The sequence below is a fragment of the Oryx dammah genome, unplaced genomic scaffold (assembly GCF_014754425.2).
Source record: "Oryx dammah isolate SB20612 unplaced genomic scaffold, SCBI_Odam_1.1 HiC_scaffold_24, whole genome shotgun sequence".
Lineage (NCBI taxonomy): Eukaryota > Metazoa > Chordata > Mammalia > Artiodactyla > Bovidae > Oryx > Oryx dammah.
The window spans coordinates 18057589-18073432 of NW_024070208.1; the positions used below are offsets into that span (position 1 = coordinate 18057589).

At 42.1% G+C, this 15844-nt stretch overlaps 2 protein-coding genes across 2 annotated transcripts; one reads left to right on the plus strand and one right to left on the minus strand.

The window, feature by feature from the left end:
- Positions 1 to 156: 156 nt before the first annotated feature.
- Positions 157 to 15625, minus strand: MED4 (mediator complex subunit 4). Its single transcript, XM_040266918.1, has 7 exons — positions 15429 to 15625; positions 9072 to 9138; positions 7073 to 7243; positions 5628 to 5685; positions 4729 to 4815; positions 3517 to 3648; positions 157 to 836 (listed from the first exon to the last, which is right to left on the minus strand). Exons 1-7 carry the CDS (start codon positions 15551 to 15553, stop codon positions 664 to 666), a joined length of 813 nt encoding a protein of 270 aa, XP_040122852.1. The 5' UTR covers positions 15554 to 15625; the 3' UTR covers positions 157 to 663.
- LOC120883036 (60S ribosomal protein L17-like) lies at positions 2490 to 3110 on the plus strand. The gene has a single exon (XM_040266919.1). It carries the CDS (start codon positions 2524 to 2526, stop codon positions 3076 to 3078), a length of 555 nt encoding a protein of 184 aa, XP_040122853.1. The 5' UTR covers positions 2490 to 2523; the 3' UTR covers positions 3079 to 3110.
- Positions 15626 to 15844: the final 219 nt, after the last annotated feature.

Here is a 15844-nt window from a genome sequence, read left to right on the forward strand (position 1 = left end):
CTAAACCAAATTTGGGATTCCTAGTTCGGATGTATGCACTGCATCGTATTTGTTCATCTTCCAGATTCTAAAGTATGTACAAAATGCAACTGGATGTACAGACGTATCTTACCTACACTGAAAGTACATTTAAAAAATTTTAAAAACATACAAGAATACAAACAAGAATAAGTTTATTTACAAAAAATACAATAAAGTATAAACTGAGATGATTTCTCCTCTTCTGTGACAGACATTAACAGCCTTTACTTTCAAATGAAGGTTTCTGGTATACAATGCACACTGAGTGACGTGCTGCTCTTGTTTATGCTTTTCCAAATAATCCCAGGAGGCCTATTAGTGATATGCACATGGGTCATTCCCCTCAAATCTTATTTCCAGTACTATGCACTAGTCCAATATAACCGGAACAGAACAAGGTAAGACAGCATTGAACTGAAAAAGCTGTACCCCAACAGTAAAGTGTGATTTTTCTTAAAGTATTAACCTAGTGGTTTAGAACTGAAACCATAATTTTTGGCTTTAAAAAGAAAGTCCGCTATGATTTTTAATGGCAGAACAATTCTACTACAGCCAACATCACCTGGCTAGCTTTCCACATTTGCCATTTAAGAAACAGATTTCTATAGTATTCAATTCTGTATGCTTTTTGTCTCACGGTCTCTAATCAGAGTCACTGCTGCTGCTTGAGGAGTCTGTTGACATAACCTCTACATCGTCCTCATTTTCTTTGTTGTGCCCTGGAGGTTCCAACAGAAAGTCATGGCTGTGGTTTGGTGGTAACATGTTCATCGCCATGTCATTTGACTGCCATGGATACTGTGGAGCAAGGACATCTGGAGAAAAAGACGCACACATGAGAACATTTCAACTAGTAATTCATTTACTTCTTATTCTTTCCTTCATGCAAATACTTCGAAAAATTTTTTAAAGGTTAAAAATCAAAATATACATTTGACCAAATTAATGATCAAACTTATCAAGGAAAAATGTGATGTTTTAGTAACCAGAATCTATGATTTATTTTTTAAAATCATACTTTCCTACAGTAACTATTCAAGACGGTCCCAATTTCAAATCAAATGTCTCATCTGTATATGTATTTTATGCACGTATATTAACAATATGTAATAGGTCATGGATAGTACTTTCTATACACATTATGAATAGCTAATGTGTACTATACTAGGTATTCCAGTTTAAGCTGCCTCTAAGCCTCCACTCTTCTCCCTGGACCCTAAACACGGTTCTCCGCCAGCAGCGACAGTGCTCAGCTCTGCCTGTAGAGGGCGCTGCAGGGGCTCCACAGGTGGCGGTGGTGGTGTAGTCACCAAGTCGTGTGTCCAACTCTTGCAACCCCATGACTGTAGGCCACCAGGCTCCTCTGTCCATGGGATTCTCCAGGCAAGAATATTGGAGTGGGTTGCCAATTTCCTTCTCCAGGGGATTTTCCCAATCCAGGAATCGAACCCAGGTCTGCACTGCAAGCAGACGCTACTGACTAAGCTATGAGGAATGCCCATAAGAGGAAAAGGCTTCTTCCCCTACTGGGGCCTGCATTCCCTCCTGTGGTGCCTGGCTGGTGTGCAGGATGTCAGTGGCATCCCAGTTGGATGGGATGGTGTACTTCAGCCTTCTGCTGGGACTGTACTGACATATGATATGGTACAATCACAGTGAGAAAAATGAGGTGATACTAAGGGAAACTAATGCACAGTGAACTCCCAGTTCACAAAAGCATTTTTAGTAACACAGGGACAGCCTGACAACGAAACGTTAAACATTAAAAAAGCATTATCTAGAGTACATTTTTAGCAATGTAAGAAATACAGGGTGGGCTTCCCAGTGGCTAGGACTGCCTGCCAATGCCAGTAACGAGGGTTCAATCCCCAGTCCAGGAACTGGGACTACACATGTTGCAGGACAGCTGGGCCCGTGCGGCACAACTACTGAGGCTGCTCTGTGCTCTGCAACGAGAGAAGCCACCTCAATGGGAAGTTGGCCTGCCGTAACTAAAGACGGCCCATGAACCACAACAAAGACCCAGTGGAGCTGAATAAATGAATGAATAAATTTAAAATAGGTATTTTAAAAAATACACGGAATATCATGAGATATGTAAAATATTAAGTGACTGCCCAAAAAGAGTAATTTTTTTCCTTTCTTATGCCTTTTAGAAAACTTTTAAAAAGTTCCACCAGATGAAAACAAGTAGACTTCTATGTGAAACCTGAGGTGGGCTGAAGTTCAGAATGAGCTCTCATAAAAAACATACTCTATTTAGATACTAAAAAGTCCATTAGAAGCTTTGTTATTCACTTAATTTGGGGGGGTTTTAACATGTTCATGTGGTATCCTTTAATCTGAATACATCTTACTCTGTTTATAAAGTATGGTTCATTAAAAAAAGAAAACTAAGTCTGGAGCTTAAGTTAATGAGAGGCCTGAGGAAAATGGCACAATATCACTTTATTCTAATTTCATAGGGCTTTTCCGGTAAGCGGCCTGAGGTGACCCCTAAAAATGGTGTGCTATTCACTTGACCCAGAAAACCCCACAAAATCATGCAAATCAAGAGGTTCAAATCTTCGTGTACACTTTAAGAACACTCGTGAAACTGCCCAGGCCATAAAGGGTATGCATATCCGAAAAGCCACCAAGTATCTGAAGGATGTCACATTAAAGCAGCAGTGTGTGCCGTTCCGTCGATACAACCGTGGAGTTGGTAGGTGTGCACAGGCCAAACAGTGGGGCTGGACTCCGGGTTGGTGGCCCAAAAAGAGTGCTGAATTTTTACTACACATGCTCAAAAATGCAGAGAGTAATGCTGAACTTAAGGGCTTAGATGTAGATTCTCTGGTCATTGAGCACATCCAAGTGAACAAAGCCCCCAAGATGCGGCGCAGGACTTACAGAGCTCACGGTCGGATCAACCCCTACATGAGCTCTCCCTGCCACATTGAGATGATCCTTACTGAAAAAGAACTGATTGTTCCTAAACCAGAAGAGGAGGTTGCACAGAAGAAAAAGATATCCCAGAAGAAACTGAAGAAACAAAAACTTATGGCCTGGGAATAACTGCTGCAAAAAATAAATGCAAATAAAAGTAAAAAAAATAATAATTTCATGGGGCTTCCCTTATGGCTCAGCTGGTAAAGAATCCACCTGCAATGCAGGAGACCCAGGTTCAATCCATGGGTCAGGAAGATCCCCTGGAGAAGGGCATGGCAACTCACTCTGGCCTGGAGAATACATGGACTCTCTAGTCCGTGGGGTCGCAAACAGTTGGACACGCCTGAGTGACTTTCACATCACACAGATTCTAATTTCATAGCCTCCACCTAGACCGGTCTTAAATGAGAAGCAGAGCGCAGGACAAACTGGTAAAGTTAACTCTAGCAACTAAAATAAGATGTGTCCAGACCCTCAAACTTGTTCAACAGCCAGACATTTGTCTTCATCATCATGTCTGAAAAAAAGCCTTTATCTGGAAGTACTCTTCTGATTAACACATACCTGGCAGTCTGCCGGCTGCAAGTGCGTCCCCTGGGAGATGACCGTTTACTCCATTAGTGGAAGGATTGTTCATCTGACCCAGTAATCCACTTCTCATCTCCAAATCAGTTGGGTATGGTCTCCGTGGGTCCCCTAAAAAATACAGCCTGCTTTTAATTCAATCACATATGGAAATATGCTTAAATACCTTATTTGAAATATTGATTTTCCTTGGTTCACTTTGAAAAACTCAAGCCACATTTTAAATTTTAGAATATTAAAGTCATTTTATCAACTGCTATTAAAAACATGTTAAAATTTTAATTACATGTATTTTTATATCTTTAGATCTTCACAATAACACTATATGAAAATTGTCATTTCAGCAACCATTTCAAATGACAAAATTATAATCCTGATTCCTCTAAATTAAAACCTTTTCCTCATCAACCTCTTTAATCATGTCATTTAAAGACTAATTCCTGGGGACTTCCCTGGTAGTGCACTGATTAAGGCTCTGAGCTTCCACTGCAGGGCCCTCAGGTTCGACCCCTGGTCAGGGAAGTAAGAGCCCACATGCCACACAGGGCGGCAAAAAAGACTAATTCCTGTAACTTTCAGGTGGAGAATCAGAAGCCAATGATGTTCGTTTCCAAACATGAAGGCACACTCTTTAGTTCTGGGTTGATGAAAAGTTGGCCAGATTTGAACCAATACTGGGGTATTTTCTCACCAACTCTAAATTATTTACCCTCCAAAACTGCAGCTACCCTTAATGTTTCAAGGTATGGCAAAATACCACTGTTAGGAGTGACCAAAAATAACTACTTCCCATCCTCCCAAAAGGCTGGAGCTCCACCTGAGGTCTCTGGCTTATAAGTGTTTTATCTGTCAATACATGTTGCAGTTTCTCTCTCTGCTGTTCCTTAGTGACTCCAGCTTTCTGCAGCCCTGTGCACCTGCTGCCTGGTGTCCAGTGCTTCATCTTTATACCCTAAGAGTGGGGACTGTCTCTCAGGCTGGAGCCCTTGTGGAAATCACTTGAAAAAGTTGGCTCCTGGCCAGCCAGGGTTTTCCAGGTATATAAATAATACAGCTTTAGAATCATCACATATTACCTTGTATTTTAAAATATATACATTCTATATTTAAATCTTTTTTCCTATTTTTATGTACAGTTACCTAAGAATTTTCAAAACCAAATGTATCTAGTAAAAAGAGAATCATTTTTACCTGGGACCCAGGTCAGTGGGGCACACACAGCATTACTTGCACTAATCCTATGTGCATACTTAATTATTTCTTCAGAAGAAATAGCACCTAGGAGAGTGGAGAGGAGAGTTTAACATTTCAGTCTACTAACATGCAAGTTTATCAGTGCACATGTCACACTTACACTCCATACTTCTATTCATTAGGTTACAAAAGTGCACATTAGTAGTAATCTGTATAGCATGACCTGGTTTTACACATTATTATTATCACATATGTATTACACATAGAAGAATCTGGAAGAACACACATCAAACATTAACAGCAGTTAATCTAAAATAGGAAAAGAGGGAATTTAGATGTAAATCATACCTATATATCATGAAAAGCAAACAACCAAGGTTTTCATTGCAATTCTGACTTTTAGTATCCAAACTAAAAGATCCAAAATGGAAGCCTTTTAAAGAGAAAAGCAGGACAGGACAAGAAGGCAGACTGAGCGTCTCCCAGCACCACTAAATGGGCGCACACCCCAAGGGCTTACTCAGCTCTGACTTCATGGTGCTCTAGTCCTACTCGAGTTGTCCACTGCATGCCCTCTCTCATCCTCCATCCCATCTTGCAAGGTCCACCTCAAATCACATTGCTTCCAGCCCATATTCTGGTCTCCCAACAATGTAAAAAACCCATTGTCTTTATTACACATTTAAGTAAAAGCCTTAACTTCTTTATCTCATTTTGTAACCTGCAAAAGGATGTGACACCTCCCTAACAATGCCCGGCGCAGGGCTGTATCATGGCAGACACTTCACAATGAAAGTTTAACAGCATGATGTGATTACCATTAATACTCTCATCAGTTTCTTGAAATCAAAACTTGAATCTTTCAGAAAGTCATTTAATGTTCCCACATTACTAACCTTTCCTTGCTTTTTCTATTGACTTGAGTTTTTCTTTTGCTTGGTAAACAGCTGTTGCCTAATTTAAACGACATTTTAAAAAGAAATACAGATTATTCAGAACTATACCAAGTCCAGTTTTTGGCCTAATTCACAAAACCATTTATCCCATAGAAACAATATATAAAACTTGGAAATCCCCACAATTTATTTGTAGTATTCTGAAATACCGCTTGGGTATCATTTACATCAGCTATAATCAATGAGAAAAAACCATATTTATGTATTTATGAATTAGCCTCCATTCACAAATTAGTTGTTGGAAACAAAACATAAATTGGATTGCTCGCTACCATTTTTGCTTTATGTCCATCATATGAATGTAGAAAACAGACCAGGTACTACTCCCAAAACAATCCTCACATCTGGTTCAAGGATAAAACACCAAAACTATTTTTTTTCTAGTTTACAAGATAAGTTTGTGGATTGAGAGTGTCATTCATTTATACATTATCAATGCATAATGACTATTACAATGAACTCCTCCTCGTACCCACCCTGGGCAAATACAAACTGAGGGCAGAATGAAACTGACCCTAGCATATGCATCCTCAGCGATAACACAGTGGGTAAAAGTAGGCAGGCAGAGAGATCTAGGTTTAAGTTCCATCTCTCTATTTTCACCCTCTTGGGCAAGGTAAGTATTCATTTAAAGTCATGGTTTCATCTGTGAAAATAGAAAAATGGTACTGACCTCATTAAATTGTTAAGATTAAGCTAATGCAATACACTACCAGGGTGCACTAGTAAAACTGTTAGTTGCCATTATCTAACTCATAAGATTTATTCTTTTTCTAGCCCTCATGTTCACTGTCTTTAGAGAAGAGCCTGCAAAGTCTGGTCCAAATGAGAATCAAACTCAGCTCTTCCTGCAATACCACCACATAACAATTACATTGGTCAGCATTGAGAGAAATAACTGAACAAATAAACTGTCTCTTTGAAACAGAAGAACAAGAAAAACTAAGAGTCCTTGACATATCCAAATCCCACCTCATTTAAGATGGAAGATGACATAAATTAATGTAAATTTTAATCAATTTATAAAAGTGGTATATATTTTTACTGACTGCAAAATTTCTAAAACTGAAGATTTAGATTATTAATAAATGAAACTTATATTGAGGACAGGATAAAAGTAAAATGTCATACTTCTGTGAATTCAATCTTGTGAAATCTTTAAATAATGAAAATACGGTTCTAAAGAAATGGAGAGTATCTGAAAACAATAATTAAAAAGTGAATGACATGGTGTTTCATCTAATGAAAGTGACAAGTTTGGTTAGATTTTAGACCTGGAAATTCAAGTTTTCTGCCACTTCAAAATTCTGAAAATAGGTTTATTTTTTGTAAAGAGAGTAAATAATAGCCCTTTTTACATTAAGAGCCAGCCTCTCTCAGCTTACCAGTATCTGTTCTGCTTCCTTTAGCTGTTTTTGTAGTTGCTGAATATCACTGTCTCTCTTTTCTACTTCTTTTTCTAAAACTTGCATTTCATGATGGATTTTTCCCTGATTAAGTGCCAATTTCATTAGTTCCTGAAATTCCCCATCTCTGTGAATTAACAACTCCAGGACCTGTGAGATAATAGTTGGTTAAAACAGACAACAGAATACTGAAGAACTACATTTCCAATGAAACAAGCCACACGTGAACTGGCTAGTCCTCAAAATTTTAACACCTTCAAAGTATTATTTTCTTATCATTATTAGAAATAGCCTATCTATGATTATTTTAGAAAAGAGATTAATCAAGATTTTCTACTTTTTCTAATTATATGCTATTCTTTCATACAAAAGAAATCTTTCAGAACTAGCAATATGCCAAAATGAGCAGGCTTATTCATTTCTCAGGGAAGGCAAAATTTATTTGAGATGATTTTAGTTGACAGCCCTGGCAACCCACTCCAGTATGCTTGCCTGGAAAATCCCATGGACAGAGGAGCCTGGCAGGTTGTCCATGGGGTTCGAAGAGTCAGACACGACTAAGCAACTAAGCATGTATGTATGTTAGTTGACACCGGGAACAGAACAGACATTTCTCCAAAAATACACAAATGAACAAAATCAGAAGAAAAGGCACCCAATATCACTAAAAATCAGGGAAATGCAAATCAAAATCACAACTGGATATTACCTTGCACCAGCTAGGTGCTATCATCAGAAAGACAAAACATAACAAGTGTTGGCAAGAATGTGGAGAAAGAGGAACCCTTAGTACACTGTTGGCAGGGATCTAAATTAGTCCAACTGCGGAAAACATTCCACTAACTGTGGAGGATACTTAGAAAGTTAAAAAAAGAGAACCACCCGCAATTCTATTTCTGGGTATTTATCCAAAAGACATGAAATCACTACTTGCAAAAAGATACCTGCACTTGTATGTCCACTGCAGCATTATTCACAATGGCCAATACATGGAAGCAATCTAAGTGTCCACGGATGGATGAATGGAGAAAGAAAATGTGAGGCCCATCTATACACATGCACACACACAAAGGAGTATCACTCATCCACAAAAAGGAAACCTTGGCATCTGTGATAACATGGGTGGACCTTACAGAACATCACATTAAAGCAAGTAAAGTCAGAAACACATGGTATCGTCTCAGTTACCCGAGAAATGCTAAAAAAGCCAAACACACAGGAAAAGAGCTCAGGTTGGTGGCTGCCAGAGGCCAGAGGGAAGGGAGTAAAATGGGTGAAGGTGGTCAAAAGGTACAAACTTCCAGCTATCAGACAAGTAAATTCTGGAAATGTAACATACAGCATGGTGACTGTAATTAAGAATACAGCACTGTAGATCTGAAAGTTGCAAAGAGTACAGCTCAGCAACATAAAGTTCTTAAAAAATGTGCAGAATGCAACAGTTATTTTCCAAGCACAAACTGCCAACAGGTACACAGGTACAAAATGTACCACCTCTGCCTTCCTTGCGATTATCTTAAATGGTCTTATCATAAAAAAGACCTCCTTGGAAATCCAGTGATTAAGACTCTGTACTTCCACTGCAGAAGGTGCAGGCTGGATCCCTGGTCAGGGAACTAAGATCTCACATGTTAACTAAACTTGTAATCATTTTGCAATTTGCATATGTATCAAATCATCATGATATACATATCAAGCTAATCCAGTTTAATGTATTAAATATATTTGTATCAAATATTTATTAACATTAAATATAATGTATAATTATAAATAAAATGCTAAATATATTAAATAATATATTAAATATAACAATTATATGTCAACTATATCTCACCTAAATGGTGCAAAAAAATCCACTTAAAAACTGCAATTAATAATTTAATAGTCTGATCTTCCTGTTCTCACAAAGTAAACATAAACGGGAAACTGAAGAAATGATGGAGGTTTTTTGTTTTTAATTCAAAAAGAAACCACTTACCTGGTTCTCCTCTCCAGACTGTAGCAACTTTTGGTTTCTTGAAATTGCCAGCATTTCTATAAGTTCTCTATAAAACAAAAACAAAGTCTGCAAAGTAAACACAACAGAGGCTCTCTTATCTGACCTCCACCGAACTGATGTGCTGGACTGATGGTCCTCACAGCAAGCTGACTCAGAGCTACTGCCCCACAGGCCCTTTGACTGGACTTCAGCTCTCACCAGCACAGTGCATTCTCACCAAGACTCAGCTGTGTTCATTACCAGCCCCATTTATTCAAGTTTTACTATTACTATAATTATATAAATCAATATGGAGTATATAAACACAAATGAAGTATGACTGTGAACAGGAAGAACTGTTTCTATAAAAACCTAAGCTCGGAAATACTCAACAGAGGTGTTACAAAGGAAAACTGTATCGAACCAAGAGAAGTCAAGTCATAAAAACTCAGCAAGAGTCTGCCCTAAGACTGCCTGATGAGTGGCCAAGGGCTCATTTCACTTTAAAGAAACTGACAGAGAAAACGCAGATGATGAATTACGGGTGGTTTATCCAAGAAAAACTCCTACTCCATCAGTTCAGTTCAGTTCAGTCGCTCAGTTGTGTCCGACTCTTTGCGACCCCATGAATCGCAGCACACCAGGCCTCCCTGTCCATCACCAACTCCCAGAGTTCATACAAACTCACATCCATCGAGTCTGTGATGCCATCCAGCCATCTCATCCTCTGTTGTCCCCTTCTCCTCCTGCCCCCAATCCCTCCCAGCATCAGAGTCTTTTCCAATGAGTCAACTCTTTGCATGAGGTGGCCAAAGTACTGGAGTTTCAGCTTTAGCATCATTCCTTCCAAAGAAATCCCAGGGCTGATCTCCTTTAGAATGGACTGGTTGGATCTCCTTGCAGTCCAAGGGACTCGCAGGAGTCTTCTCCAACACCACAGTTCAAAAGCGTCAATTCTTTGGCGCTCAGCCTTCTTCACAGTCCAACTCTCACATCCATACATGACCACTGGAAAAACCATAGCCTTGACTAGACAGACCTTTGTTGGCAAAGTAATGTCTCTGCTTTTCAATATGCTATCTAGGTTGGTCATAACTTTTCTTCCAAGGAGGAAGCGTCTTTTAATTTCATGGCTGCAATCACCATCTGCAGTGATTTTGGAGCCCCAAAAAATAAAGTCTGACACTGTTTCCCCATCTATTTCCCATGAAGTGATGGGACCAGATGCCATGATCTTAGTTTTCTGAATGTTGAGCTTTAAGCCAACTTTTTCACTCTCCTCTTTCACTTTCATCAAGAGGCTTTTTAGTTCCTATTCACTTTCTGCCATAAGGGTGGTGTCATCTGCATATCTGAGGTTATTGCTATTTCTCCCAGCAATCTTGATTCCAGCTTGTGCTTCTTCCAGCCCAGCGTTTCTCATGATGTACTCTGCATATAAGTTAAATAAGTAGGGTCTACAAATCCAGCCCATCTGTGGTTTAGGTAAGTAGCTCTTTTAGGAAGATAGCCAGGCCTCTCCATTTATATATTGCCAAAAGCTGCTTTCCCATGACAAAGGTAGAACAGAGTAGTTGTGACGGAGAACTTCTGGCCTGCACATTTTTAAATTAACCAAACAGCTATCAACTAAGAGGGATTCTTACACATAATAAATCATACATTTCTAAAATGCTTCTCTGTTAAATATGTTAACTTTCCTGTATGAAAAATAGTAGAATGATTGGGAGGAAATGTGCAGCAGGCATTTTCTATCTATACATTAATTTCAAAATCGATGATAGACGGGACAGTTCAGAAATTATCCAGGCAAGGGCAGCTTCCCAGTGAGCCACCCGACACTACTGGTCAGCCCAGGGTTGCACCCTTGTATCTTCACCTTCCATTTCACCTTCATATTCCCACCATCCACCGTCCTCTCACTAGCCTCAGGCTGTTCTAATGGATGGTACCAACTGGACTCGGTATTCCCCACTACTACCTCCCTCCCAGACACCATTATGTATGAAGTAATTAAAACTAATTAATGAAAAAAGTGGATAAGGGGGTAAAAAGTCTTCATACATTCAAATATTTCTTGAGTGCCTATTATGGGTCAGGCACTTTCTAGATGACTTGAGTTATAAAAGTGAATTAAATTCTAATACAGAAGTCAAGACAATATATAAGTAAAACCAGAGTTGACAAGGATTAGGAAGAAAATTAAGCGGAGTGTTATACCAGAAAGTGTCAGGCTACTTACACTGTGTGGTCAGGGGAGGTTTCCCTACAGGGTTATCTCTGGAGTAAAGCATGAACTAGAGAAGCCAGCCAGCAGATGTGGGAGGAAAGAATGCTTGTCAAAGACACAGCCAGTTCATCAGCACAAAGACGGGCTTGAGGAAGCACACAGGAGGTGCCAGGGAGGGCACAGAGCAAGGATGCGAGGGCTGCACTGTGTGGAGCAGGAGTCCCCAGCCCGGGGAGAACTCCGAGGTCACCACAAAACGGAAAGTAAAATGCACAATACGTGTAGTGCCCTCGAGCTATCCCGAAACCATACCCCTCTCCTTCCCCACCCTGTCCCAGGAAAAACTCTTCCAGAAAACCGGTCCCTGGTGCCGCAAAGGTTGGCGCCTGCTGGTGCAGGGCCTTGTAGGTCAGGTTAAAGGATCAGTCTTTCACCGAGTGCAAAGAGAAGTTACTAAATTGTTTTAAACAGGAAAAGGACACGACCTGATTCATGTTTTTAGACAACTACTGAGCTATCTGGAGACAAGAATGTAAGAGAGCTAGAGTGCAAATCAGGTTAGGTGGTCTTTGTAGGAACTCAGGCAACAGAACGACACTGGCTTTGACTAGGTCCTAGGCATGAGGATTTAGTCACGGAAATGGGGAAACCTGGACAGATTTAGGGTATATTTTGGAGGCAGAGCTGACAGGACTTGCGAAGATGACCAACTATTTTAGCCCATTTCTGTACCCCATTGATGAGATGAGAGAGTTGAGAACTCCTGGCCTAAATGCAAGCTGGCCTCTGGGGGCCGGGCTGGGGGTGGCTGCAGGGAGTCTGGTGGGAGATGCAGAGAAAGGAAGTACACGGGGCTGAGCAGGAACTCAGGCACGGACGTCAGAGTGTGGATTCAAGTCCTCTACTCCTTTCTTCTTGTGCGACCTGGAGAAGATGCTGGGATTGTCTGCACTGTGGGTCCCTCATCAGCCAAATGTAAGAAATCATAGCGCTACCATACAGAGTGATTTTAAGGAGGTGATGTCCGTATGTATCCAAAGGACTTAAAACAGCACCCTGGCTGTTGGCTGGAATGTAAATTGATATAACCACTATGGAGAACAGTATCGAAGCTCCTTAAAAACTAAAACGGGATTTCCCTGGTGGTCTGGTCTGCCTGCCAATGCAGAGGACACGGATCTGATCCCTAGTCAGGGAACTAGGATCCTACACGTGTGTGTTAGTCGCTCAGTCGTGTCCAACTCTTTGCGAACCCAGGGACTGTAGCCCACTAGGCTCCTCTGTCCATGGGATTCTCCAGGCAAGAATACTGGAGTGAGTTGCCATGCCATTCTCCAGGGGATCTTCCCAACCCAGGGATTGAACCCAGGTGTCCCACACTGCAGGCAGCATGATGCCAATATAATTTTCATCAGGAGTCAAAGTAACCAGAGAGAATGTAAGGTGGGAAACTGCGGCCAATGGCGTTGGAGTGGAATTGTTATAATAAATCAGATAGCCGTTTCAAGACCCAGGGGCCATACACTACTCCCTAAAGCTAAAAACAGGCCCCTGAAGGAAGAAAACAGGATTAAAAATTAGAACTATGCCTCAATATACACCTGAAATATGCAACAAGCATGCTAGTTCTATTTGATACAAATTATTTGGATTTCCCTCCAATGGCTCAGATGGTAAAGAATCTGCCTGCATTGCAGGAGACCGGGTTTCGATCCTTGGGTCAGAAAGATCCAAATTAACAGGAATCAGAATTCGGGGACAAATTATTATAGCCCTTAGTTGAAACACTAACACGTTCCTGATACTACATCTTAACCAAATTCCAATTTAATAATCCATGACAAATAGTATACTGGAAATAGTAGTGAACTGAGAGTACAGGACACCACAGTTCTCATCTCAATTCAGCCACTAACTAGTCACACATCCTGAACCAGGATCACAGTAAATACCCAGCAAATGGGATGTTAAATCCATAAACCTATCTTCTTTGAATCTCTACTTCATTCGTAATAGAGATCACTGGATTAAAAGATCCTACATGTCACAGGGCAACTAAACTCATGTGCCACAACTACTGAGCCCATAAGCATGGAACTCACCATGCTTTGCACAAGAAACCACAGCAATTTGAAGCCTGTGAACCACAACTAGAGAGCGATCCCCGCTCACCATAACTATTAATACAAATAAGTAAGTTAATTTTTTAATAAAACTAAAACTACCATGTGATGCAGCAATGCCACTCCTGGGCATATATCCAGAGAAAACCGTAATTCAAAATGATACATGCACCCCAGTGTTCACTGCAGCACTATTGACAACTGCCAAGGAAATGGAAGCCACCTAACTGTCCACTGACAGAGGAATGGACAAAGAAGATGTGACAACTGAATATTACTCAGCCATAAAATAGAATGAAATAACGCCACTACAGCAACAAGGATGGAACAAGACATTATCATACTAAGTTGGACAGAAAAAGGTAAGTATCATATGATATCGCTTATATGCGGAATCTAAGAACAATGAAACAAATGAACTCATTTACAAAACAAAAACAGACTCGGAAAACAAATTTAGGGTTACCAAAGGGGGAAAGTGGGAGGGAGGAGGGATAAATCAGGAGGTTGGGATTAGCATATACATACTACTCCATATAAAACAAATCATCAACAAGGATCTACTGTATAGAATAAGGAGCTCTACTCAATACTCTGTAATAACCTATCCTATATGGGAAAAGAATCTGAAAAAGAATAGATATGTAATAGGTTAAAAAAAAAATCTTGGTATTCTTCTAAAAGTTAAATCTTTAAAGACACGTTGCCTGTAAGCTTAAATTATACAAAATATCCCATCTCTGGACTAGGAAGCCTGCCTCCCAGGTAATGAGCATTAAGCTAAAATACCTTGTTTAACTCACAGGAAACATCCTGACCAGGCCCACCCCTGAACGACTGCAGGGAGGAAGAAATTAACAATTCCCCTCCAGAAGCTATGGGAAACATTTGCCTCCCCTTCTAGTATAAAAGAAGGTTGAATCCTATCTCAGACAGCTGGCTCTTTAGGGCACAACCCTCCCATCTTCTTGGTTTGCTGGCTCTCTGAATAAAGTCGCTATTCCTCTGCCCCAACAATGCATCTATTGGTCTGTCAGGTGGCAAACAGTGGGAGTTAGGACTGGATAAATGATATATATATATACACACACACACATAACTGAATCACTCTGCTGTACACGTCTGTGTGAGTGTGTGTGTGTTAGTTGCTTAGTCGTGTCCGACTCTTTGCAACCCCATAGACTGTGCCCACCAGGCCCCTCTGTCCATGGGACTCTCCAGGCAAGAACACTGGAGTGGGTTGCCATTTCCTTCTCCAAAAGGAACTATAGAAAGAAAGTGAAGTCGCCCAGTTGTGTCCGACTCTTTGCGACCCCATGGACTGTAGCCTACCAGGTTCCTCCATCCATGGAATTTTCCAGGCAAGAGTAGTGGAGTGGGGTGCCAGTTCCTTCTCCACTGTACACCTTGAACTAACACAATATCCGATTACACCGAGGACAGGCCTTGGGGAGGCTCCGCGCCACAATCACTGTTGACACAGACGTTCCTCTGGGTCAGTGGGCTCTCCCCCATGACACCAGGCTCCTCCTCGCAGTCGGCACCGACTCTCCCCGCTGGGGACCGTCTCCCAGCGCGCAGCACCCACGGCAGTTCCTTGTATGTCTCTCGAGTGTCGGTGGACGAAGGGACCCACACCCGGCGACCTCTAACGTCCGCTAAGATTCCCAAATTCTGGAGATCCAGGGTCACTGTCAGTATTAAGATGGACGTGAGTCTGAGCAAGCTCCAGGGGATGGTAAAGGACAGGGAAGCCCGGCCTGCTGCAGTCCATGGGGTCGCAAACAGTCGGACACGACTGAGCGACTGAACGATAACAACAAAGAGGGCTCGTGACGCCGAGTCCCTGAGGGTTGCAGACCCACTTCCACGGCGCTCGGGCACTGTCCCTCGGGGCGCAGCCCTCCCCTTCTAGCCCCGGGGAACCAGCCCAAGGCAGGCCGGGGGTCCCGACTCAGTCCGCCCGGCCCAGCCGCAGCAAAGGCCTCGGGCCGACGGCCTCACCTCGACAAAACCTCCAGATCTTCCAGCGCTGACAGCAGCCGCTCTCGCGTGCTGTTACCGCCGGCCGCTCCTAAGCCGCCGCCCAGCCGCTCCTTCTTCTCCTCGCCGCTCGACGCCGCCGCCATGGTGCCCACGGGCAGGCGTGCGCGCAGCTGCGCACTGGCGCCGAGAGGCGGGCTCGGCCGGCGGAAGGAAGGATCGCCTAGGCGGGGAGGAGCGACGGGCCAGAGCGCCCCCTGCGCGCCAGGCGCTACGCTGAGGGCGCCAGCGCCCCCTGCTGGTCAGTAAGGGCTTCTCCTTCCACCCCCTGATTCAGTTCAGTTCAGTCGCTCAGTCGTGTCCGACTGGTTGCCACCCCATGGACTGCAGCACGCCAGGCCTCCCTGTCCATCGCCAACTCCCGGAGCTTGCTCAAA

Bases quoted from the DNA above. Each gene is read 5' to 3' on its own strand.
- LOC120883036 (XM_040266919.1), top strand. From the start codon at position 2,524: ATGGTGTGCTATTCACTTGACCCAGAAAACCCCACAAAATCATGCAAA.
- MED4 (XM_040266918.1), bottom strand. From the start codon at position 15,553: ATGGCGGCGGCGTCGAGCGGCGAGGAGAAGAAGGAGCGGCTGGGCGGC. The intron at 7,244-9,071 runs GTAAGTGGTTTC...ATTATCTCACAG, and splicing joins AGTCTGGAGAGGAGAACCAG to GTCCTGGAGTTGTTAATTCA. The intron at 4,816-5,627 runs GTTAGTAATGTG...CCACTCTCCTAG, and splicing joins AATAGAAAAAGCAAGGAAAG to GTGCTATTTCTTCTGAAGAA.